The 23,841-nt window shown below is 46.5% G+C and overlaps 1 protein-coding gene across 2 annotated transcripts in view; it reads right to left on the bottom strand.

Moving 5' to 3' along the window:
- Positions 1 to 7,246: 7,246 nt before the first annotated feature.
- EMC8 (ER membrane protein complex subunit 8) overlaps positions 7,247 to 23,841 on the bottom strand; it is a 50,042-nt gene continuing 33,447 nt past the window's right edge. Inside the window, exons 3-6 of one of the 2 annotated variants that reach the window (XR_015302471.1) lie at positions 13,756 to 13,825; positions 11,867 to 11,961; positions 9,583 to 10,159; positions 7,247 to 9,487 (exon numbers count right to left, since the gene is read on the bottom strand). Coding sequence is in view for 1 of the 2 variants with exons in the window: in XM_086945859.1 (XP_086801985.1) it covers positions 10,000 to 10,159; positions 11,867 to 11,961; positions 13,756 to 13,825 (325 nt within the window). In the remaining variant the exon portion in view is untranslated. Of the gene's footprint in view, positions 10,160 to 11,866; positions 11,962 to 13,755; positions 13,826 to 23,841 lie in introns of both variants that reach the window. The other variant, XM_086945859.1, reaches the window with a different exon arrangement.

The raw sequence follows: 23,841 nt of genomic DNA, 5'->3' as shown, positions 1-23,841 counted from the left end.
AAGGATAAGAAGGTACGGGCCCCAGATGTCAGGATGGTGTCTGAAAAGATCACCGGGTAGCTTGTCCAACCCCGGTGCCTTCCCCAGCGCTAAGCGCTCCAATGCTATCACCACCTCACCTAAGGAGAATTCCAGGGCCATGTCCTGAGGACAGGGGGACTCCACCGCCATCCCTTCGGGCCATAGGGTGGTTTCTTGATATAGTGCTCCGAAGTGGGCCTCCCAGACAGAGGGGGCAATATTGGGTTCCACTGCGGATACGAGTTCCCCCGTTCCGTTGTTTACCAAGGCCCAAAATTTTCTAGAGTCTTTGGATTTAAGGGCTTCAGTCAGTTCGTGCCAGTGGTTCCAATCCCACTCTGCCCTTGCATTGGCCAGTACTAACTTATACTCCCTCCTAAGGGCTACAACCCTCGCCTTGTCGCTGCCCTCTTTGATGGCGGAAATTAGCTCAGATTTAGTTTTCCTGCAGGTAGAGGTGTACCAAGTCGGGGTACGAGTCTTTTTCCTTCTTGAGTTTACCACCGGGTTGAAGACCTCTGCAAGGTCCCTCACTAAGGCCTGATGAATGCCAAATAGTCTCATTGTAGTCGGGGGGGGTCTTAGTTGGTTTATGAGAGCGTCCACCGCCTGGAACCTGGGGAGTGCTAAGCCATATAATTTGTTTATAGCATCTTCTTTGTCAATCAGCTTTCCCCATTTCACCCGTCGCCTGTTTGTAGTGAGGAGTATGTCCCCCTGGTTGTCTCCGGAGTCAGTGGTTGACGGCCCTGCTACAAGGGCTGGATGCTGGATCTCCAACAAAAGGGGATTGTGGTCACTATCTGTCCTCGGAAGCACTCTGAAATCTTGAACTTTAGACCACATGGAGATGTCTATGAATATGTAGTCCAGCCTTGACTCATGGCCCTTTTTGTTGAATGTGCACAACGAGGGAGTGTCAGATGGGGTGCGACCATTGCACGCCCTCAGTGCAAAGTTCAAGGTGAGGGACGTAAGTTGTACTGCCAACGGAGACCAAACTTTGGGGTGAGGTGAGGAGGAAGGTGGAACTCCCCAGTGGTCATCCTCGGACGTAAAGGCACCCTCCATTAGACCTTCCAGGGGTTCGAAATGGCAGTTGAAGTCCCCTCCCATCACTATTTTGAGGTCACCTGGCAATTGACCTAGAAAGGAGGAGAGCTCAACTAGGGTGGGGGATTCATTGCCCACAGCAACTGGTCGTGAATAGACGTGGACAATGGCCCATGTTCTTCTACCGGGCCATCTAAGGAGCACACACTGGATGTCCTGTGAGAGTGTGTCCATCCTTTCCACCTGGCACCCAATGTGGCTCGCCACCCAGATTGCTAGACCACCCGAAGGTCTCCCCCTCCCATTCCACTTTGCCTGGATTTCAGAGATATCAAACCCCCTCCAAGTCTGTGGTTCCCTTGCCCACGTCTCCTGGAAAAGGAGGATATCACTTCCATTTACCAGGAGATCCCACTCCGGAGTGCCTACCTTATTTGTAATGCCTGCCACATTCCAGGAGAGAATTCTCAGCCCTGGACCTTGTGGTTGCAAACCTGCGTCACTTGAGACGGGCGGGATGTCAGCTGTGGCATCGTCCGAGTCACCCAAACCAGTTATGGTAGGCGGCGGGGTGGCTAATACAACAAGCTCCACTGATTGCGTATTGGAGGCAGTCAGTGTGCTTGATGATACCTCTACTTGACATGGGTTAACTCCCAAGGAGGTCCCCCCCTCGTTGGCAATGACCTCGATCCTTTTGTGGGTTACGGGAACAGATATACCTTCCCCCCTGACTGGAAACCCAGAGGCAGATTTTTCTGAATACTGTGGTATGTCTCCCATTTGTGGTCAGTCTACTTGGTCCAGGCAGGAAAATCTATTCTGATGGATGAAATTGCCATGAGCAGGAAGTGTATTATGCTTGGGCCTGTACCATGAACCATCTACTGCAAAGCCCACTCTAGTCCAGCTCTGTTCCCTCCCCACAACTGGATTACATACATTTGGGTAGAAGTGTGAGAGGGACACTAATTCGATGTTGGACTTGTCAGGCCTTACCAGCCAGTTGCAAATATAGGGGGCAACCAGTGGGCTTTTAAAGCGGACTATGATACAGTCCCCCGCCCTGTTCTTGGGGGTAACTCCAATCCATGGGATCCTTCTGACCATCAGTACATCTCCTTTAATATTGGGAGGGAGGGGCCTGTTGATGTTGAGCCAGCTAATTACCTTGTTACGGAGTGAGTCCTGTGGCTCTCTAGTGTCACCAGTGAGCTCAGGAACTCCCACCATAATCGCTGTGTATGCCACTGCCTCGGGGGGCAGATTGACCGCCCTACGCCTAGAGTTAGGACTAATGGGGCGACCAATGTGTCCGTTGGCAGCACTCCCCTCACTCATTGTTTGGGGTGGTGTGGGTTGCTTGGATCTTCTTGGTGCGGGGACAGGGGGCCTGGACGGTTGTGAAGAGGGCAATAGGGGGACATGACTACCTGTAGTGCTTTGTTGTGCCCCAGCCTGGGCCTTTGTGCTTGTTACAGCAGTAGGAGGTCTGTTCCCCACTGATTCCCGGGGAACCAGCTGTGCGCTTGGACCCAACCCCCTACTAAGACTATTTCTATTGTGTGAGGTTTCTATAGCCATAAGTCTAGCATCTATGGAGTCCAGTTTTACAGACAAGGGTTTCAATAGGTTCTTAAGGATGTCCGTAAATGAGCTGATTAGGGCATCTACAATATTAGGAGGGGTTCCACCAAATATAAACGGCCCAGAGCACACTGGTACAGCTGTGGCTACTGTCAAGCCTGATTGATCGGACCCAGTTCCCGGGGAAGTGACCTCGGGAGAAGCCGAAATGTCCGTACTGACATCCAGTGTTTGCTTGGTTGTATCCACTTTAGCCCTTTTTGCCCCTCTTAGCTTCCTTGACCTTTTCGGAGGATGGTCCCCTCTGCTGTTTACGGGTTCCGTTAGCGCAACAACTTGGCCCCCATCCTGCGACTCAGTTCTTTCCGCACAGTTCACATTGGGAGTAGTCTCCACCACCCCAGAGAGGCGCAAGGACTCACTATCCCTCTGGAGGTTTGACGGGGTCCTGAGTTGTTGTAGGACTGACTCAATTGTCTGGTCAATACTATCCATGAGTGACAAGTGGGTAGCGTCAAGGGGTAGCGGAGTACCATCATCAATAGAAGAGGAATCCGAGGAGCCCACTGACAAATTTTCTGTGCTCACCTCAGGGAGAGTGTCTGGCACTGTGTGACCTTTGTTAACCAGAGCACTGGCCTTGGGAAAGAATTTTTCCAGTGTGCTAGAGCACTGTTGAGCAGCCTTGCTCCTTGATATTCTGGTAGCCATGGCAAAAGGAACAGTCAGGACCGCTGACTAGAGATAACAAAGAAGACTTGGGAGAGGCACGACGTCAGAGGGGAGGCCCGGTCCGGTCTCTGCCGGCCTCTAACGAAGCGGGGGCCGCGAGAGGTGAAGTACGCTCAGCCGGGGAGCGTGGCACTGGGAGGGGGCGCGGCGCAGGCGGGAAGAGGAACCAGCTGGTGATGTTTTGCAGGAATGCTGGTCCTCGCAGTCCCGCTCGCCGTGCCTCTCACCTCCTCTGCGGCCAGAACCTCCTGGGACACAAGTCAATCCGCCCAAGAGATCAGGGCAAGGTAGGGGCTCCAAAAGCTACTCCTGTAGCGTGCAGGCAGAATCCTCGGCACAGAGTCTCTCTCGAGCTTGCTTAATCTCCACAACGGCCCCCACAACGCTAAGGATGCCTGGCCTCCACTTTTGGGGTGCCCAGGAGTGGATGCCTCACAGGGAAAGCCAGGATGGGTCCCACAGCGGTATTCGTACAAGCGCCTTGAGACCCTTGCGGGTGAGTAGTGCGCTATACAAGTATCAATTTACATTTACATTTACATTGGAACAATTCTTAAAGTTTATCTGGGTTGTTCCAGCATAGCTACTTCTGGCAAGAGGCGGTAGGGAACTGTAGACTGCATTGGAACGGGGTGCTTCAAAAGACAAGCAGCATGACGCTAAAGATGTATATTTCAATGATTAGATCCTAAAACTGCAGCTGTTTCTTTGAGTAATATTGAATTAAGTCGCATATTATCTGTATGTGCCTCAGGACTAGTCACAGTTTCCTTTAAACACCTTCTATGAACACATTAATTGCAAGAAAAACTACAACACTTTAGATACAGTATCTGAAATAGCCTTTTCTTTTAAGTACAGTAGTAGTGTCTCAAAAGCATTCTTTAGTTTTGAGTTCTCTTTTAAAAGAATTATTCTCTTTGATAGGAGTTAGAAAAGTCAAAATTCGTTTTCAATCTCGACTATAACTCACAAACTGTTCATATGCTGCCATCTAGTGGTCGGAATAAAAAAATCCATTGTCTGTGCTGACCAGATCGACGCGGCCAAAACACTTCTCCCTTATGGTGACCAGCGACTGGCTCGACAATGCGTACTCACTACCCAGTGTGCCCATTTGTGCCGGTATTCTCCAATTAAAAGTATTACAGCACTTCTGAGAAGTGCAGGTACTTACTCTCCTTTCAAATAAAACACGTGCAGGCACTTACTACCAGACAGCATCTGCTCATTTAAAGTACTGCCCCGTTTGGACCATATGATTACACCCTCGAGAAGTGGCAGCAGGAATAATAGATGCCCCATAAACAAAACAATAAAGAAACCAAGAAAAAAACTGGCAGGACGTCCATCAAAACAAGGAAATTGGTCCATGAAAGGGGTATGGCATCAAATGCGGATAGCAGTCCATCTCTCTGTTCTGCAAACGCATGATGCTGCGCTTCCTTGAAAGCGGATACGGGGGAAGAGAATCACTGCATTAAAACAAATGTATGCAATGAGCGAAGTGAAATACCAAAAATATCAAAAGTACTGAAAATTGGCAATCTCATGGAGGAAATGTATCGGCGTGAACCTGCGTTTGTGCATTTCCAACAGTGAAAAGTAATAGAACTCTCAAAGGACAGGAAAGACGCCTTGCGGCATTCTGCAGAACAGATTTCGAAGACATAAACCACACAATGCTGACAGGTAACTTCCCCCACTGGGGCAGGTCTTCGCTTTCTGCTCTGCTCCCTGCTGCGGGTTTCCCCTTCAGAGCCCCGAGTCATCTCTCCCTCCTTCTAGCCATACCTCAAACCTGTGAGGACACGATTTGTCTCACAGCTCAAGGACCTCTGTTGTTTCCAAGTTCCTCTGTTTATAGGTATTCAGTTACAATGTAAAGCATCCAAATGGCCCTCAGTGAATGAGGGCCACATAAAGCCTGCCAGAGGTAGGGCTAAAAGTCAGGAATGGGACCCCTGTGATGTACAGAGGAGGTATTTATTAGAATGATGGTAGGTATTTTGGTAACCTCAGCAGTCATTGTACAAATCGAAATGAATGTTGGAAAAACCCAAAGCATTTTACAATCACACATCCCTACTTCCTAATGATGTGCACTTGGAAAATTGCAATCAATGTTAATAATCTTCTACAATCGTAAACTTTATTCACCATAAAATGCACTCAAGATGCATACAGTAAGCTTGCTGCCTTCCCCGCTCCAAGTGAAGCGATTAACCCAGTGGTTCCCAAAGTGTGCGCCGCGGCAACCCGCGGTGCGTCGTGATGAGAAGCCAGGGGCGCCGCGCAGGATGTGGGGGGGCTAGAAAGAAATGCCACCTTCAACACGCATCGCACGTGCTTCAAGACATTGGCGCAGAGCGCCCTCCCTCCACCTCCACCTCCCGCCCCCATTCCTGCAATCACAGGCTGCGACAAGCTCACCCCCACCACACCCACTCTTACCAGCACTTGCCCTTTCCTGAACCGAGGCCTGTCAGTCACGTCGCCTGTATGATCCAAGGAGATAAAGGAGTTACACACGGAAACCCAAAACATTTTAAAAGCTGAGATTCTTGTTTGGGGGCTCGGAGTTCTCACCTGCCTGCCGGGGCTAGGATCAAAGGAGAGCAGCCTTCCCCAGATACCCGCTGACTGCAGGAGCAGGGGCGGCTGGGCCCGCGGGCTGCTCCAGGCTGCGAGAGACGCGGGGCCAGGCTGAAAGGGAACACAACACCTGCAGCCCGGCAAAGGCGTCCCTGGCAACAGACCCACAGAACCGTTCACTTCCGCAGAGGCACTGGAGGTCACTGCACGCTGCTGATCCAGGGGTAGGCAAGCTACCAAAGTCACACACACAGACGAAGCAGGGACTGGGTATGGGCCTGGCTGCCTTAAGGCTGCGGAAAGACCGGTCCTCATCATGTGTCAGAGACATAGTTTCACTTTCTTGTTCTGCATTTGATTAAACCTAAAAGTTGTTTGTAAGCAGATCAAGCAGTTTATGTTTTATTCCTGTTAATATAGTGTTGCAAGACTTGCTTACTCATTATGCAGGGCTTGGAACTCGCAATTTTGCCATTAACTGTACTCCTTCCTCCTTTCTCCAGCTCAGCTTTTGAGTTTGCTCCCCATGTGCCCTGGGCATTTATTTTTTATGACTGGGCGGATCTTGGAGGCCTGGAGGAAAAACCCATGCAGCTAGTAGCAGGACGGGTGAAGCACTCCTACGTCCATTCAAATGCAGGGCCCCAAGTGGGATAAAAAAAAATGGGGGGGTCTCAAAGGGGCGTGGCCGATGCAACAAAGGGCGTTGCCTAAAACACTCAAGCCAAAAATCTGTGCCTAGCACAGTGCGCTGCCTGACACACCGGCAAAAAAATGGTGGGGAGCCACGGCCAACCGCCAACCCGGTCAAGGGAGCCACGGGCCAAAAAAGTTTGGGAACCACTGTATTAACCCTTTGCCCCAATCACCAAACTCTGTAAAATATCCAGCTCTTGTCCTGCAGGATGGAAGATGAGGGTACCAACCAGCAGCTTAGCAAGGATGCCATTGGCCGAGACAAGCAAAGAAAATGGCCCCTTCGACTACTGTTGGGATAGTAAAATATAGCAATTATCAAGGTTCAATTGGCTCCTGCACCACCAATGGTAGGTACACACCTGGTATGGACTATGGGGAATTACAGAGCACTGGTTGTCGCGACAAAAGAGCGTAATCACAGATACACATCGAGCACACTCCTTCAAGTGAAGTTCTCCGATTTAAACCACTGGATACAAGGTTAGGCACAGCTGGGGAATCCATAAAACACATTTGTACTGCAAAAAAGATGAGATAACAACACAGGCAGAGTCATTAGTGATCAGAGAATTAATCCATCTTTATTTCTGGTACATGAGAAGGTTATCCAAGCATAGTTAATGTCATTGACAATGTAAAGAAAAAGCAATTAAAGAATGTGGAATATAGTACTGGAATTGGCCAACTGGATACTGCAAAAAAGGTGGATTAAGGGTCTCAGAGGAAAACTGAAATTATGACAATTGGAATCTTACAAATATTTAACCGATTAAAAAAGTACATAATCCTAGAACCCAGAAAAGTATAAAGCTCAGATTTGAAATTTACACATGGTCCTTTTAAACTGAAAAAAAGACTGTTCTCTTGAATTACTGCTTTTGCGCTAACTTTACCCGTTGTGAAGAATGACCCACAAGCAAAGCATGTACCTCCCACATGAGGGATTTCGAGGAGAGTCTTGACAACACTAGGTGTGAACCTTCAGTCATTTATGTATTATGTGGATCTGCTTTCTTCCACTCCATTTACTCCAAACTCAATCCAAATGCAGCCCTGAAACGCGCCTCATAGTGACATTATTTATCCAAGTCATAGACTGCAATATCATTAAAATGTTATCATTAACATTTTCACTGTCCACAAAATACAACTGAAACACTTTATTTAAGATTAAACCCTTGTGTCCACATAGCCTCTGCTGACGCTTTGGTTTTGTTATGAATTCTTTTCAACACCTCCTGTTTAGTAGCAGTAGAAAAGGCTGGTATATGACAAAAACTTTCAAAGCGCCAAAATGCTGCTCAAATTCCACATGGATATGAGAGCCAAGTTTAGACCCCAACTGCTAAATGCACTGTAGCTAAAAATCACCCAATGTCAGACCCCAAGGAGGTAAGAGCATGAGCCGATGGAAGATTTGTCCGGGTCTGCATCAAGGCATGACACCATCTTCTGAAAAGAGCTCCATTTTGGAGCCACTTCTGAATGTGTAATGATGACGGAGGTGTCTGCACCACCCAGGAGGAATCTTCTCACACATAGACTGGCCTTTACGAAGAAAAAGATAAACAAAGAAACCAACACGAGTGAAAAAAGATAGGACTTCTCCGGTCAACTCAAGGTCATCACAGAACACAAAACATGTATATTTCAGAGGTACCAGCTTTTTGTTGCATGCAGGGCTGGAAACGAGCTGAACACAGTAATCACAAAATGAAAACCAATTACTCGTCAGAGGCACCTATTCTAGCTCTTGCTTGCCAAACAGTGATAACTGTGTCACCTAGTGCTAGGAGGGGTTAGGAGGATTGGGTAATACCTGCCAACCTTGGAACAGAACAGCTCTACTACAAAATAATCTCTTTGATGAGCTTTCTGGACACCGAAAAAAAAAAAGAATTTCCTGAAGGACGTGCAGTTCCTCAACACGGCGCAATTCAGCTAATCATGGCTTATTACGAGAACTCACTAAGATATACATTTAGCGCCAAAAAGCAGCAGGCGAAGGCTCATTAACATTGGCATGATAAAAATGTGGGTCTGACCAGAGTTCATAAACCTGTCAAAACTAAACATATCCCATGACTATTGACACACCACACCCTTCTACCATAGACTTCCACCAACCAGCAAGACACAAGAAGGGGACATGAAGAAAAACAAAATGTATACCCGCAAGATAAGAAGCCTTTTCACATTTTCCACTCACCCTAATATTGCCATGCTTGGCTACGCTCTGGCCTGAAAGGGCGCTGTGAGGGTGGGCGGGCGGGCAGGCAGTGCAGGGAAACAGCAGCCTGAGAGGTGATTCCTGCACCACACGTTAAGTAGTGATGGATCACCATAGCATAGCTTATATAAGACAACTAATCATTTCTGCTGCACCGAGGCCATGTGGTGGCAATATTAAGAGATACTTATAAGAAAAAGTCCCTAGCCAGACCAGAAAACAGTCCATAATCTGTATGACATGGATAATGTTCATATGTAGTTGTCTAGCCAGTTTAAACTGCATTGTCTCTTTGCATTTAAAGATTGGAACTATTCCGCAGCATGGATAATATTCAGCGCATTGCCTCTATGAAGATCTAGTAAGTAACGCAGGGAGTTCAGACTGAATAAGCTGTTCACTTGGGTCCGCACGCCTTGAGGTTAAAGAAATAAGGATTAGAGGAGGTAGACAGAAGAGGCACTAAGATGTCCCAAAAGTGCAGCTTGGAAAGTTAGCCATACACCAGTGCCGGGCCTTGTGGAGGTGTTTACGGTGCCAGCGGGAAGAGAGTGTGGGGAGGGTACTAAGCTACAGGGTTGGCCTTTTGGGGAGGGCACTAAGCTACAGTTATGGCCTTTTGGGGAGGGCACTAAGCTACAGTTATGGCCTTTTGGGGAGGGCACTAAGCTACGGGGATGGCCTTTTGTTCTCGAGCACCAGCAACTTCTATGAAAAGAACAATTTAGGACCAATAACCGACGTGCAATCTTCAAAATGTGCATTACAATTCAATCTGGAATGCTCTTGTTTTCATAGCAAAGTTCAGATGATTAGAAAGAGAATATTGTGATTTGCATAAAGAGGGTTAAGTGACCAAACATTCACCAAGACTGGGTTTGAATCCATTATGTAGGTCCTATTTGCAAGGTCTGTAAAGTTTCTTTGCTGAAAGATTGTACTATTTAATAAAATCTCCAATCTTTTCTGGGTTAGGGAACCCAGCTCGGTTCATGCCTATATAAAATAAAAATCAGGTTACTCTTTTTCACAATTAAATTAGTCCTGCTCCTCTGTGGGAGGTGCCGGAGAGCAGCAACTCTTCAACATAAATGTAGAATGGCTTTGTTGATCTCTGGGTTTGTCCAGTCATTTCGGATGTCATCGAGGTGGTTGTCAAAATCTACCAGGCTTTCGTACGATCTGTCTTCAAGGAGGGACCCAGAAATCCTCCGAACTTCACCCCAGTCTTCATAGTAGTCACTGTAATTAAACAAGAAGTCAAGTTAAGGGCTGAAATCAAATGGTCCAAATGTCATCTTATGAGGCCTCGATTGCTGTGAAGTTTGCAGTGCCAGGGGCAAGAAAGGGTAAATCGATAAATGCCCCCTGGACATTACACAATTCTTCAATGGGTTGAACAATCCCACTTCCCTCAGAAAACAAAAACAGACAACTGAGGAGAGCAATCTAATATATATATATATATATATATATATATATATATATATATATATATATATATATATATATATACCAATTCCTTTTTATTTTAAATATATAATCCAACATCAGTTAGATTTCTAGACACCAAAATGACCTATATGAGTCGCATTAACGCCATCAAATTTCCTTTCAACAAAACACAAATACACAAAAAATATCAGAATTTAAAAGAACAAAGGAAAAAATGGGAGGAGCTCGAGGATAGAGAAAGATAAACCCAGTAAGGGAACATTCCTTCTGATATTGCAACATAACAATCCTCCCTGCTCTTGAAAATGGGGATGATGGCCCTCCCTTGCGTCTGATGTCATACCTCTTGATGTTATCCATTTTGGCCTTTTTTTTATATTTGTACCCACATAGTTCCTGTAAAGTGCTCCGATGCCCTTTGGGTCATGTATAAGCTATACAAAACTAGAAAAACATACAAGATAAAACCAGTGATCTTTTTTCTGACTTAATAGGTTTCCAGAGCAGCGACTAGCCAAATTGCCATTTGAAATCTATATTTAGCTCGTGTTGAGGAAAGGGTCTGTATATATAAAATGGAACTTTACAAAGTGACTTTTAAAGTGCCCCAACCATATTTGGCATTTAAGAGGGTGTGAGTGTAAGCTAATCTTTATTGCTTGTTCGCATTTGTGTAGCCCACAACCTGCATGTGCACAGTTTGTATCAGATTCTGATTTGCGCGCTTTCGGAATGAGAAATACATGCACATTGTGGATGTTTGTTTCCAATCAGAGGTGGATGAACCAGCATTGTGTGTTACTATCCCAGAGTTACAACAATCTACATGATGGTTCGTGTATAATAAAAAAAAAAGAATTGCTTGAGCATCGCTGTGATAATGTTGAGCTGAGTACTGCATGTACCTCAGATTCTGAGACACCATCTCAGTATGAGTCAATAAAGGGGACTTTGCACTGGGTCACTGACTTATCGCCCCCTCCCCCCTATTCCGATGTCTTACCACCATGTGCCCACTGGCTAGAACAACCAGCAAATTCCTTTCTTCTTCAACCCCTCCCACTTCAATTTCACCCTTGCCCTTCAACCGACACTCCTTCAATTTAATATTTTCCATGAGGTAATAGCATCTTTCACTTTAAAACCAAACCCTTTCCCTCCAAATCTGTCCTTTTGAAATCAGATTTCCTCCTTTGACTTAACACCCCACCACTTCTCAACAAGCGCCCTCCAACTTTACTCCTGAACAGTCTCCTATCCACCAGCTCAACCCGAAAACAGGCATCACAGTTTTCGAATACTTGCAGGGGAGGCGTCCCAATGCTTACACCTTGTGCTTAGCACTATTACTAGCTGTCAGATGAGTCCACGGCACATAGAAATGAATTAAACCCCCCAGATCATTATATTGGCTGGTCCCAGTAACAGGTCTGACCATCTATGAAGTATCTCCATGTTTATCACAGAGGAAAGCAAACTTCAAGAGGTACTCACATATGGGGATCTTTGCACCTCCACCTGTTGTCGTGGTGCTCGTACACATGAATAGTAGGTTCTATGCAGTCCACTGTTAATTTTGTATTGTCCACCTAACATACAAAGAGAAACAAAGATGCATCTACAAACGTTGACACAAACTGGCCGATGTTTGCACATATATTGTGTATGCAAAATGTACTTGCTGTAAACATGAAACTCTTCAGAAAGAAACGTCCCCAACTTCTTTGAGTTATAGAGAATCACGAGTAAGTAATGCTCTGTTGGTTACTGTTGTATCACAGCCAGGGTCACTGGAAATAGTCAACAGGGCCAAATTATGCAGCAGGGTTGAGTAAACTGCGGCAAGAAAAGGCAGATTATGTGGCATAATGCAGCATTTTTTGTGATATTATTACTTCATTATTTTGTCATTTTGAAACTTAACACAATCTGGGTATTGTTTGCACCTTATTAATACCAGGTTGACATCTAAGTACAGCAAATCACAACAGGAGGTGACCAGCCAACCTTTGCAAGGGCATTTTACTGAGTGTCGCTGCGTTTTTAATAACTTTTAAACCTTTTGAACTAGAACAATTTTTTGGGTTGAAATCTGCAGATTGTGCAGTAGATTATGGATTATGTGGCAAATGAAGCTAATCTGAAACTATGTGAAAAATGCCACAGCCGCACAATCGCATAATTTCACTGGCCCTGATCGTAGCTTCCTTGGGAATAGAACTCTGGGTAGAACTGCTGACCCTCTACATGCCATGTAATACTCTCAAACGTGGAACAGCAGAACTGTTTTCGCAGGTTAAAATAAAACATGTCAATGTTGGAGGACGTAGGCAGGCTGCTCAACTGGACACATCTGGTGGTTTAGTGACTTACAAAGCCCCAAGATTGTTTTAGATCACCTTCCACAGAAGTTATACAACACAATAACAGTATGTAAAAAACAATGCATCCTTAACAATTTCACACTTTTTTCCCCAACTGTTTTCAAACGATGAAGTGACGTTTAAATAGCTAAGGATATGGCATATTTTACTCCAGAAGGCAGCCCAGTGACTGTGATTTCCAAACCTGATCAATACGCAGTCTGCCTCCATCTAATGTCCATCAGGAACAGCAGCGTGAAGATAAAACTTCTAGAATTGTCATGTATTTTGTTTTCTTTCATAGGTATAATAAGACAAACAAATTATATTAAAATAGTTCATTTTATGGGTTAAAATCCAACCAGTGATAGAACTTAAGATCCATTGGTGCTGCCATGCTAGTGTCCAATCTGGACTACCCAAGGTACAGTGGGGGTGCCTGCTCTGGAAACAGACTTGTACTAAATATTAGGTGTTGTAAAGGTGTAAATCAAATGACAGTCAGTGCACTGAGTTGGAACTTTTAGAAAAACTCTAGTGCGCAATCGGAATTGTGGAAGAAAAGCAGCGAACAAGCAACTTAGTAGGAAAAAACACACTTCTACTTGAAGCACTGCCAACCAGAATAATACTGTGGTGTACAGACTGGTGCCATAAAGTAATTGATCACACCCGTCCTCTGAAGATGAAACTTTTCATAGTATTCAACAGCACACGTTATATGAGACAAGTGGTCTCCTAATTTTACTTTATGCACCTCTCCTTGCACTCAGCATCATACAACTTCCTGTCACTTGGTCTCCAAATATCCTGCATTGGTTGTTGGCTACATAGAACCATGGAAGGGTAGGCGACAAAAAGGGGATGAAAAGACATTCAGAAGCCTGGTGAAGCCTTCAAAAATTTATTAAACGTAACAAATTGCCACAGTGTGGTCCTCAGCGTGCCCTTTCCCTACTCAGCAAAAAATTATAAAGGGCCTCAACAGTTGTAAAGAAAAAAACAGCAACATTCACGTACCATTATGAGAGCCGCATCACTAAAGCCTTCTGCGATTCTGGAGGCGACCTTCTCAGCTACCTGGTTTGGACTGAGTGGAAGAAAGAAGATATTCCTGGATGATGTGTAAATATATACCATACAATAACAACATAGCTACATCTAGTAAGTAAGAATTCTTTATTTGTATAGATAAATACTGGATCTCAGATTTTACATAAAGCAGGGAGTGCTTTGGAAGCCTTGGTCATATATTTCAGTCTTTTACGGGTATTTATATAGGCTGGCAGACCATCTAACAAGTAAGAGGGCAGCAAGAGGCAGGCATGGTCACTGGGTGCCCCCACAGGACATGCATACAACGGCAACTGATGAGAGAGTGAGGTTAGTGTCCTCCAGGAGTTTGACTGCCGCCCTGCAAGACATTCAGGGTCAGTCAGTTCGTTGGTGGCAGGAATAAGGAAGAAAGGGGAGGTTTTAGTTCTTTTCACCAGAGCTGCAAGGAATGAGACTGTAGAGGTGAAATGGACCTGGTAGGTGGGCCAGTTTTTAGTGTCGATTTCCTGGATATTACTACAAACATTGCCTGTAGTAAGTAATGAAATAGGACTTGCATTTGCAAAATGTTAAGCTATTGGCATTGTAAATGACAATGCCTTTTATTTATAGGTTTTCAAAACCAACACATAGATAAAAGGTTTGTCATTTACAATGCCAGTAGCTCAAACTCTCGCAAACGCGAGACCTATTGCACTGCAAATCTTACTCTGGTTTACCCCCCCCAAACTCTCCAAAGCCGCTGCAAAAACCTTCAAGTACTCCACCCTGAAGAGTCACCCTGAGACATTGATTTCCAACCTATGTTATAGCACGGATAAGTGCACAGTCATCAATGACCTAATCTTCTACTCCAAAAGGACCCCCTACTGGCGAAAATCCTTTGTGCACCTCCTCAACGTACGTGCAACCAGGAACATCCCCACATGGCACTAAATTACAATAGCACCCTCCGCAAACTTGCAATCTGACCTCACAATCACCCTCTATAAAAGCGGCATTGTCTTGATCCAAGCCTCATCCAGAAACCTCAACAAATTTGCAAGCATTTTTACCAACCTCAGTAACCATGTGCCCGACACTAACAGGGTAACACTTGCCCGACACCCCTCTGACCAGCCTGCCTATCATCCCTAACCACCCATTAACCACCCCCCCTAGGGTTCCCAACACCGATCATCCCATCCCCTCTTGCTTGGCGCCTGACCGTACCAGGAGAATCATCCCTGCACCTCTGATCCCAGCCCAGCCAGCTCCCCACTCTAACTGCGAGTATCTTACAATTTCAAACACTTGCGACACAGATCCTACTTGCCTGCCGAGCTCACAAACCATCTCCCGAAGAGTCTCTACCACTGCCCTTCCTAACTTCGCTAACTTATCTCCTAGCCTTGCCAATAGAGTCGTCTCCAGAACTTTGGTCTACCCCCCACCAACCCCACACGCTAACCAGGAGACTGGTTTGCCGCCAGAATCCCACAATATAGAACGATCTACCCCTTTTACCCGGTCTCCTATGCATACAGATACCAGGGCTCCAGAAATACTGTCCCCCTAACCCCCAACGCCCTCCCCTTGCAGGGAGTCTGATAGCACTGCCCCAGAGCAACTGCCCCCCTGCCCGCCTACACTACCCTCCTATAGGGATTTCGAAACCCTGCATTCCAGAGCTGCCAAGCTAACTCAGAATATCCATATCTCCAAACTAGACCTAAAGAACCTCCTGCACCTCGCTGAACTCTCCCTCACCAACATCAAAACCCAGTGGACCCCCCCCCACACACCACCGAGACCCCCAAGCACCCTCTACTGTTACCTTTGAGACATCTTTGCCCTCGCAAGCAACCATGCCACCTCTCGGAGGAAGAAACCCTAGCTCTCGCCCGCTCCTACAACTCTACACATGCCACCCCTAGCCCACTAGACCTTACTGAAGAGGAAATCCTTGCCATCCTCAGCGACTACAACTTTGCCCCAATTACCCTTTGCCCGCTAGACACCAGAAGCGCACATGCCATCCACACAGTCTCTATTAACACCAAAAGATTGGCTACCTTCTGCAACAGAAGTATGGTCAAGAGCAACCTAGCGCCGGTGCACTTGTCCACCCTATCTCCAGACACTGCCCCTGATTCCTCTCTGTCTGGCCTCTTAATCAACTGCCAATCGGCGTTTAAGCACGCCGGTAACATTGCTGCACTCATCATGAACAAAAACTTTGACTTAGCTATTCTAACAAAATCATGGCTCAATGACTCATCTCCATGCCTAGACCTCTTAGTCCCTCCCGGCTACAACATTGCTAGACTGGACAGGCAATCTAACATGAAAGGAGGAGGCATCGCCTGCATCTACCGATCCAACCTCAGTGCCACAGAACTCCTGGCGGATTCTACCGACTCTTGCGAATACCTTGCACTCTCCATCTGTAGCAACTCCACTCTTTTGTGCAAGTTACACATCATCTATCACCCCCCTGGCACGAAGGACTCCTTCACTGACCAACTCAGGGAACCTATCACTGCTAAGTCCTCCTCGCACTCTAAAGATATCTTCCTGGGCGATTTCAACCTGCACTGGAATAACTCCAAGGATCCTCATGTAAACGCCATCAAAGCCCTCCTGTCAGATCAAGCCCTGACTCAAGCCTGTTCACTCCCAACACACTTGAAAGGGGCCACCCTCGACTGGATCATCTCTAAGGAATCAACAGTCAAGCTTATCTCTGTAGACCTGTGTGACTGGTCTGACCACCACACCATCACATTCCTACTCCTGGCACCCACAAGATAAGGGCACCACAACCAGTGATTCCTAAACACTGGATTAGAGACACTAGAAACCTAGACCACAATAAACTGAAGGCTCTCTGCACATCTGACCCCCCTCCCCATTTCTCAATGGTCAATGACCTCAATAATCATTACTCTGCAACTATCTTGAACATCATGGATGAACTAGCCCCACTAAAGCTAAAAAGAACCCAAACAAAAGATAAGAACCCCTGGTTCACAAGACCCCTCAACAACGTGAGGAGATGCCTCCAGCAATCCGAAAGAATCTGGAGACAGCACCCCTCCGCCGCATATCTTAAACTTCTCCACCAGACAAGAAATGCCTACAACAAGAAGATCCTTAACTCTAAAAAATAATTTTTCGGATCCGAACTAGAGAACGCCAAGAACAGACCTCCCAAGCTCTTCGATCTGGTCAAACACCAATCCAATAAACTGGTCAAAACCTCAAAAGAAACACCCAAGTCCTTAATATCATCTGAGGAATTCTCCTCCTTTTTCGCTGACAAAGTCACAGCCTTAGAAAATGAACTTAGTGCTGCCACATACTCTCTATCCCTTCCAGGCATGCACCCTCCTCCTGAGATGCCCCCACAGACTTCACCTAAGAACCAAGCACTTTGGACTGACTTCAACCTCTATGACGAAGACTCCGTATCTAAAATCCAATTGTCCCTAAAACCGAATAACCACTAACCATTATTCCTAGCTGGACTGCAATAATTAACGACTCGCTCCAGCATGGTTCCATTCCTGATTCTCTGAAAGCCGGCCAAATCCTCCCCATTTTGAAAAAGCCGTCGTTGGACCCAGCGATTCCAGACAATTTCAGATCTATCTCCAACATCCCCCTCTTAGCCAAAGTGTTAGAGAATTGTGCACAACAGCAACTAAGTCAACACATCAACAACTTCCACATTCTCGATGACTTCCAATTTGGATTCAGACCTGGGAACAGTACTGAAACGACCAGGCTCCACATCGTTGACAACGCCCTCCTAGCTTTGGACCAAGGGAAAACATGCATTTTAATCCTCCTAGATCTTTCCTCGGCCTTCGACACGGTCAACCACGAAAAACTAATTGAACGCCTCTAACTCAGGATGTGTTTGAATAGCGCAGTTCTAAAATGGTTTAGATCCTTCCTCCAAAACCGATCGCAGCGATTCCTAATCAACGACAACCTCTCTGCTCCCTCTCCGGTCAAAGTCCGAGTCCTCCAAGGATCAACCCTGTCTCTTACCCTCTTCAACCTCTACCTCGAACCACTTGCCGAAGTATTACGCTCAGCAAATATCTCCTACCATATGTATGCCGACGACACCCAGCTCTACATCAAAGCCTCCACTCTCGAGGATATTCTCTACCTGAATGAGGCCCTGAAATCAACCGTCCATTGGCTCACCTCCAAACAACTCAAGCTCAATGCTAAGAAAACAAAATTTCTCCTAATTTCCCCTCCAAAAACCAATCCAGAGACGCAGATATGGATCAAGGCTATCACAGCCCTAGCTTGCCCGCCGACCATCGTGGACTCAGCAAAATCTCTGGGAATAACCCTTGACTGCAATTTGAACATGGGAGACCACATCAACTTGATGGCCAAATCAGCCAGATTCCACTTGAGCTACGTCTGGAAACAGAAACCCTTCCTTGACACTACCGACCTAAAAAGTGCAGTCCAAGCGCTAGTAATCTCTAGACTGGAATATGGATGGTCCACCCTCTCTGGTTTACCCAAGATCTCCCTGGCACCCTTACAAGCCTGCCTTAATGCTGCTGCCAGACTTCTTACAAGCTCAAAAACATTTGACCATACAACTCCACACCTGAAAGTATTGAACTGGCTTCCCCTCGCGGCAAGAATACAACTCAAACTGGCCTGCATTACACACAAGGCCTTATAGTGAAACTCCCCTGCTTATCTTGCACAGAAACTGGTGGTATCTGGCGGAATCAGAAACTCGTGGACCGCCAGAGACCTCTTACTCCAACCTGCACAGTTCCGGAAAAAAAAAAACCTTTTAACCGGGCTTTCTCTGGATCCGCTCCAAGAATATGAAACTTTCTCCCGCCAGCCATCAGAAGACTCCCCTCTTTGGCACGTTTCAAAAAGGAGGCCAAAACCTTCCTTATGGGTAAATTCCTCTCCTAAATGCTGCCTCCTACCAACACATAGACTTTGACCAACTACTGACTAGCGACTCCATTCGGAATACCATGCTACCTCATCAGGAAATCTGGTGCCTTATCTGGAGTTATTTAAATGTAAACTGTATATACATGTCCTCTACCCTTAATGTGATTCCTTGCCTAATGTGATCCCCTGTAAAGCGCTCTGATACCCTAACGGGCCAAGTTTGCGCTCTATAAAACAATTAAATAAATAAATAATAAACTCCCAAGAGGGCTCTTGCCACCACAGGTGCTGTAGTGGCCCTAAGGTGAATTGCCTCTGGGTACCTAGTGGCATGGTCCACCACCACTTAGATAAACCTGTGCCCATATGCTGTTCGATGATCCATGGGACCAACAATGTCAATCCCTACCCTCTCAAAGGGAACACCCAACACGGGTAGTGGCATCAGGGGGGCCTTTGTTGTACTACCTGCCTTACCACTGGTTTGACAGGTGACACAGGAGCGACAAAACTCCTTTGTGTCTTCAGACATGTGGGGCCAATGAAAGTGAGGAACAATTCTGTCCCATGTCTTGTTTTGGCCCAGGTGTCCTGCCAAAGGAATATCATGGGCTAGTGTCAATAGGAAGCCCCTGAATTTCAAAGGTATAACCAACCTCCTGGCTGCACCAGTCTTGGGGTATCTACTCTCTGAATACAGGAGTCCATCATCCCAATAAATCTTATGGGTGCCACTAGCATTCCCAGCAGCCTCAGCAGCAGCCTGCTGTCTGTGGGGTTCAAGAGAAGGGCAGCTCTGCTGCTCCTAGCGCAGGTCTGCCCTGGAGGGGTCCCCTGTCCCCAAGAACTCAACCTGATCAGGCTCAAGTTAATCTGGGACAGTTCCTTCTTCAAGAGCACAATCATCTCCCTCAAGAGACTGATCTTCGCTCTGAGTCAGGGGGGAAGGCACTGCCTTAACCCTACTGCTCCTTTTCTTGGAAGGTACCTGGTCCATTATTCCAGAATCCAGGGCCTGTTCAGTTTTAGACATTTTGGCCTTTGACCTAGTCACAGCAAACACATGTGCAGAGATCCCTAACATTTCTGCATGGGTCCTTAACTCCACTTCAGACCAGGCTGAAGTCTCTAAATCATTGCCAAGAAAGTATTCAATAGGGAGGTCTGCATTTACCACAACTTTCTTGAGGCCAGTTACCCCTCCCCAGGAGAAATTAACAACTGCCAGGGCATGGTTGGTCCTGACATTGCTAGCATTGGTCACTTGGTAAAGTTCACCAAGTATGATCTGTCCATGGTCTACAAGGTCTTGTGTCACCATTGTGACACTTGCCCCTGTATCCCGGTAGGCCATAGCCTCTTTTCCATTCATCAAAGGCTGCTGTCTGTATTTGCTCAAGTTACTGGGACTCACAAAGGAGGACATATCCATGCGTCCATCACAGATCAGTACAGCTTGAGTTGGAACTCTGACTAGGCCAGAGTCCATCTCAGAACCCAGGGTTAACCCTACTACACCCTTCTGCTTGCTGAGTACCACCTTTTTGAGCTGAACTAGGGGGAACAGTTGCCTTAGGGGCAATGGTGGCTGGAGTTGAGTCTTTAGCTATAGTGCAATCAGTAGTCCAATGGATATTCTGCCTACAGATTTTACACCATGGTTTCTTTTGGTCTTTCTTTCTGGAAGATTGGGAATCCCCACCATTAGAAGATTTTTGGGGGTCTTGTGAAGACTTCTGGTCTTTACCCTCCTACCCACCCGTATTACGATCTTGCTTCTTCTGGTCACCACCTTGGTTCTGTACCTTCTGCTTCAACGTGGTTCTGACCCATTTGTCTGCCTTCTTTCCCAATTCTTGGGGAGAAGTCAGATAAGAGTCTACCAGGTGCTGATGCAACAGCTGATTCTGACAGTTATTAAGGATCTGCTCCCTCATAATCAAGTTGTATAATCACACACTTTACTGCCCAGTAACCAGCCCTCCAGAGCCTTAGTAGCACAATCAACAAAGTCAACCTGAGTCTGAGCCTTTTTGGGTATCTCTGAACTGTATTCTATACTGCTCAGTAGTCCGGCCAACCCCATCAATCAGAGCACTCTTCAGGGCTGTATAATCATCAGCATTCTCTTCTCTTACAGTGAGGAGCTTGTCTCTACCTTTGTCTGCAAAGGAGAGCCACAAGATAGCTGTCCACTGCTCCTGGGGGACCTTTTGAACTCTACAGGCCATTTACAGTGCAGTTATCCATCTGTGGATGTCATCCCCAATCTAGAAAGGGAGGGACAATCTTGTTTAAGTTTCTATGGTCATAAGACCTTTCCCTACCACTAGGGAAGTTGCTACCACCATGGGACTCTAGTCCCGTCTTTTTTCTAGCTTTTTCAAGCTCTAGAGACTCCCTTTCTACGGCTACTCTTTGTCTCTTTATGCTCAACGGAGCTTCTTCAAGTCTCATCTGTTTCTATCTCTTCTCCTGGGAGGTGTCCCTCCTATGAGAAGAGACAGAGGTCCCAACAGATGTGTCAGAATGGTTAGATTCCTGTGAAGGAGATCTTGGCCTTCTAGGCACACCCCAACTCTTCCTGGTAGGACACAGACATGGCCACAATGGCCTTTTTCATCTCCTGTAGGAGCTGGATTATCCAGGTCCAGGTCATTGTCACCTGCCTGGCCAGCAACAGATTCTAAGTCCTAGTGGTTTGAACCACTGGCCTCTTCTTCTGCTGTGCCCACCCCACTGCCTACCCTTCCAGGTCCTGATGCCTGTCTAAAGTCATCTAGCAGTAATGCCTCTATGAGACGTTGGGTGTTGGGGTTCTGACCGGTCTTCAATTTCCTCATAGCACACAGAGCCCTTAACTCTTGAAAAGGGATTGTGTCATACTTGGATGTCTGTACTAGACTGACATCTGGCAGGGATTCACTGATTCCTGTCCTTGAAGTCTTAACTAGTGAGGTGTGCTGTATGCACTACCTACTCAAGTGGTTTACCTACTAAACCCTCCTGGGATGTAGAAAGGGGTTGCTACGCCCTTGACACACCACTCTAAGTTCAGTAGAACTTACTGTATTTAAGCTTGTATTATATGTACCTCTGGTACCTTTAGTGGTTTTCAAATGATCAATCACTAGAGATTATCTGGTAAAACAATGGCAAGCTGGAATTCCACACCCTGCACACCAATGTGAGAAGTTGGCCAGGCATATGCTGTCCACTGTTCTAGTGGGCACCTTGCACCAGTCCAAACAACCCTTATTGATGGTAGGTTAAAGACAACCTTTACAGAAAGCATTCCTAGTGGTAGCTGTGGAGAGAAGCCTTCAGGCTAAGTCTTGAAGGAATGTAAAGCAGCTTGTTTTACCAGTCTATAATCTTGAGAATGACCAATTGAAAGGAGAACCACACCAGGTATATATATAAAATATATGTATTAATTCTAAACACATCCCTCTAGTCTCTTTATGAGGCTGGAGGCAAAAGTACATTCAGTAAACTTAATTAGCACACAGTAAATTAGCACAATATACGTTGAGCCCTAGGGGCGTACCAAACCATATATTAGGAAAGTGGTATAAGAACCACAACTGACAGAGACCAGGCCTAGAGCCTGTAGAACCGCTGGGGCCACTAGGAACCACCCAAGGTAGTGACACAGAGGACCCACGGGGGACACATGCAGTGTCTGAACCCAGCCCAAATCTCCATTAACTTCTACGGGGAAAGTCGCGGTTGGAATTTTAAAGATAAAGGACACTTAGAAGAGGACTTGGAGCAAACCCCTTTAGAACTAGGAGGTTTTAGAGTAAATACCCACGGGAGCACTGGAGTACTCGAGTTACCTCACCCAGGGAAGCCGGGTGCATAGGTGTCTTTTGGTGTCTGGTTTCGTCGTCGATTTTAATGGCGATCTGCTGCAAAGTGCTGCTGGCGTCCAAGTGGAAAGGGTCCGGGTGGACCCAAGGGTGGATCGGAGATGTGAAGAACCTGAAAGCAGAGGGGACAGAGTCTGGGTCACTTGCCAGTGACCAGGAAGGCAATGAGCGGATGCCCACCGATGTAAGGTGATTTCAGGTGAAGAAGGTTAAGCTTGACTTTTCAGCTACTAGGACCAGGAGGCGTTGACGACGACCAGACGCTGGATTCGGGCTGTCCCACGAAGGATGTCGAGTGCTGCGGTGTCGGTTTCTGGATTGGCCCCAACAAGCCTTGGCAACAGCAACCCACGCATAAAGCAAAGATTGGCTTCGGTGCAGACCAGCAAGGTCTGAGGGATTCACCACTCAGTGGAGAGTCAGGGCACGCCGGAAGCAACCAGGAAAGCCCAAAGCAAAGTAGAGTTACCTTCGTGGGGACCCACCAGTCGACGGATTAGGAATCGCAAAGGGGCCTCGAGCAGAAATGCTAGAAGCGGGCTCACGGAACACTCGTGGAATGTAGGCCCACAATCTTCTGTGCAGATGGTGCTCTGGGCTTGGACTACAAGTAGCCCAATGCACAACTTCGGGAAAGCTCGGGAAGTCGATGCACCAGCAAATGCGCACAGGAGTTCCGGTCCCCGTCACTCGCGAGGGCTGCGGGTCTCAGCTTTGCTGGGATCTCGTGTCGGCCTCTGAGAAGTCTGGAAGTCCGTGTCCTGAGTTGCAAATACTTCGGGGGCCGGCAAGAGCTTCCAAAATGCAGACTGACAAGATGCTTCTTTGGTGCCTGTTTGAACAGGGGAGTCACTCCTTGACTGTATAAAGAAAAATAGAAGGTACCCTGCCAATTATTTACGAAGGTCCCAGCTAGAGGATCCTACTCTGATAAAGAAAGGGGGTGATTAACTCAGGGGCTGAGGCTGCACAGGACAAAAGCTAAGTCATTCCACACAGATTCAACAACATGTTGTGAAAAAATATATTTATTTTTTTTATTATTTTTCTCTTCTTAAATATATTCAAATAGCATACATGTATAAATTTATATATTCACTGATATTTAACAAAGCTCAAAGACAAAATTTCCTTTCATGATTAAAATCTGCCCACACTTCACACAAACTACCACACTCATTCACACCGTGATTTTTCTAACTACAGGGGAAGCACTCAACTCTCATTTGTCCATTTCTCT

Source organism: Lissotriton vulgaris, chromosome 12, assembly GCF_964263255.1.
Source record: "Lissotriton vulgaris chromosome 12, aLisVul1.2, whole genome shotgun sequence".
Taxonomy (NCBI): Eukaryota; Metazoa; Chordata; class Amphibia; order Caudata; family Salamandridae; genus Lissotriton; species Lissotriton vulgaris.
Note: the sequence above shows the minus strand (reverse complement) of the source record. Positions and strands in the feature narration are given on the sequence as shown.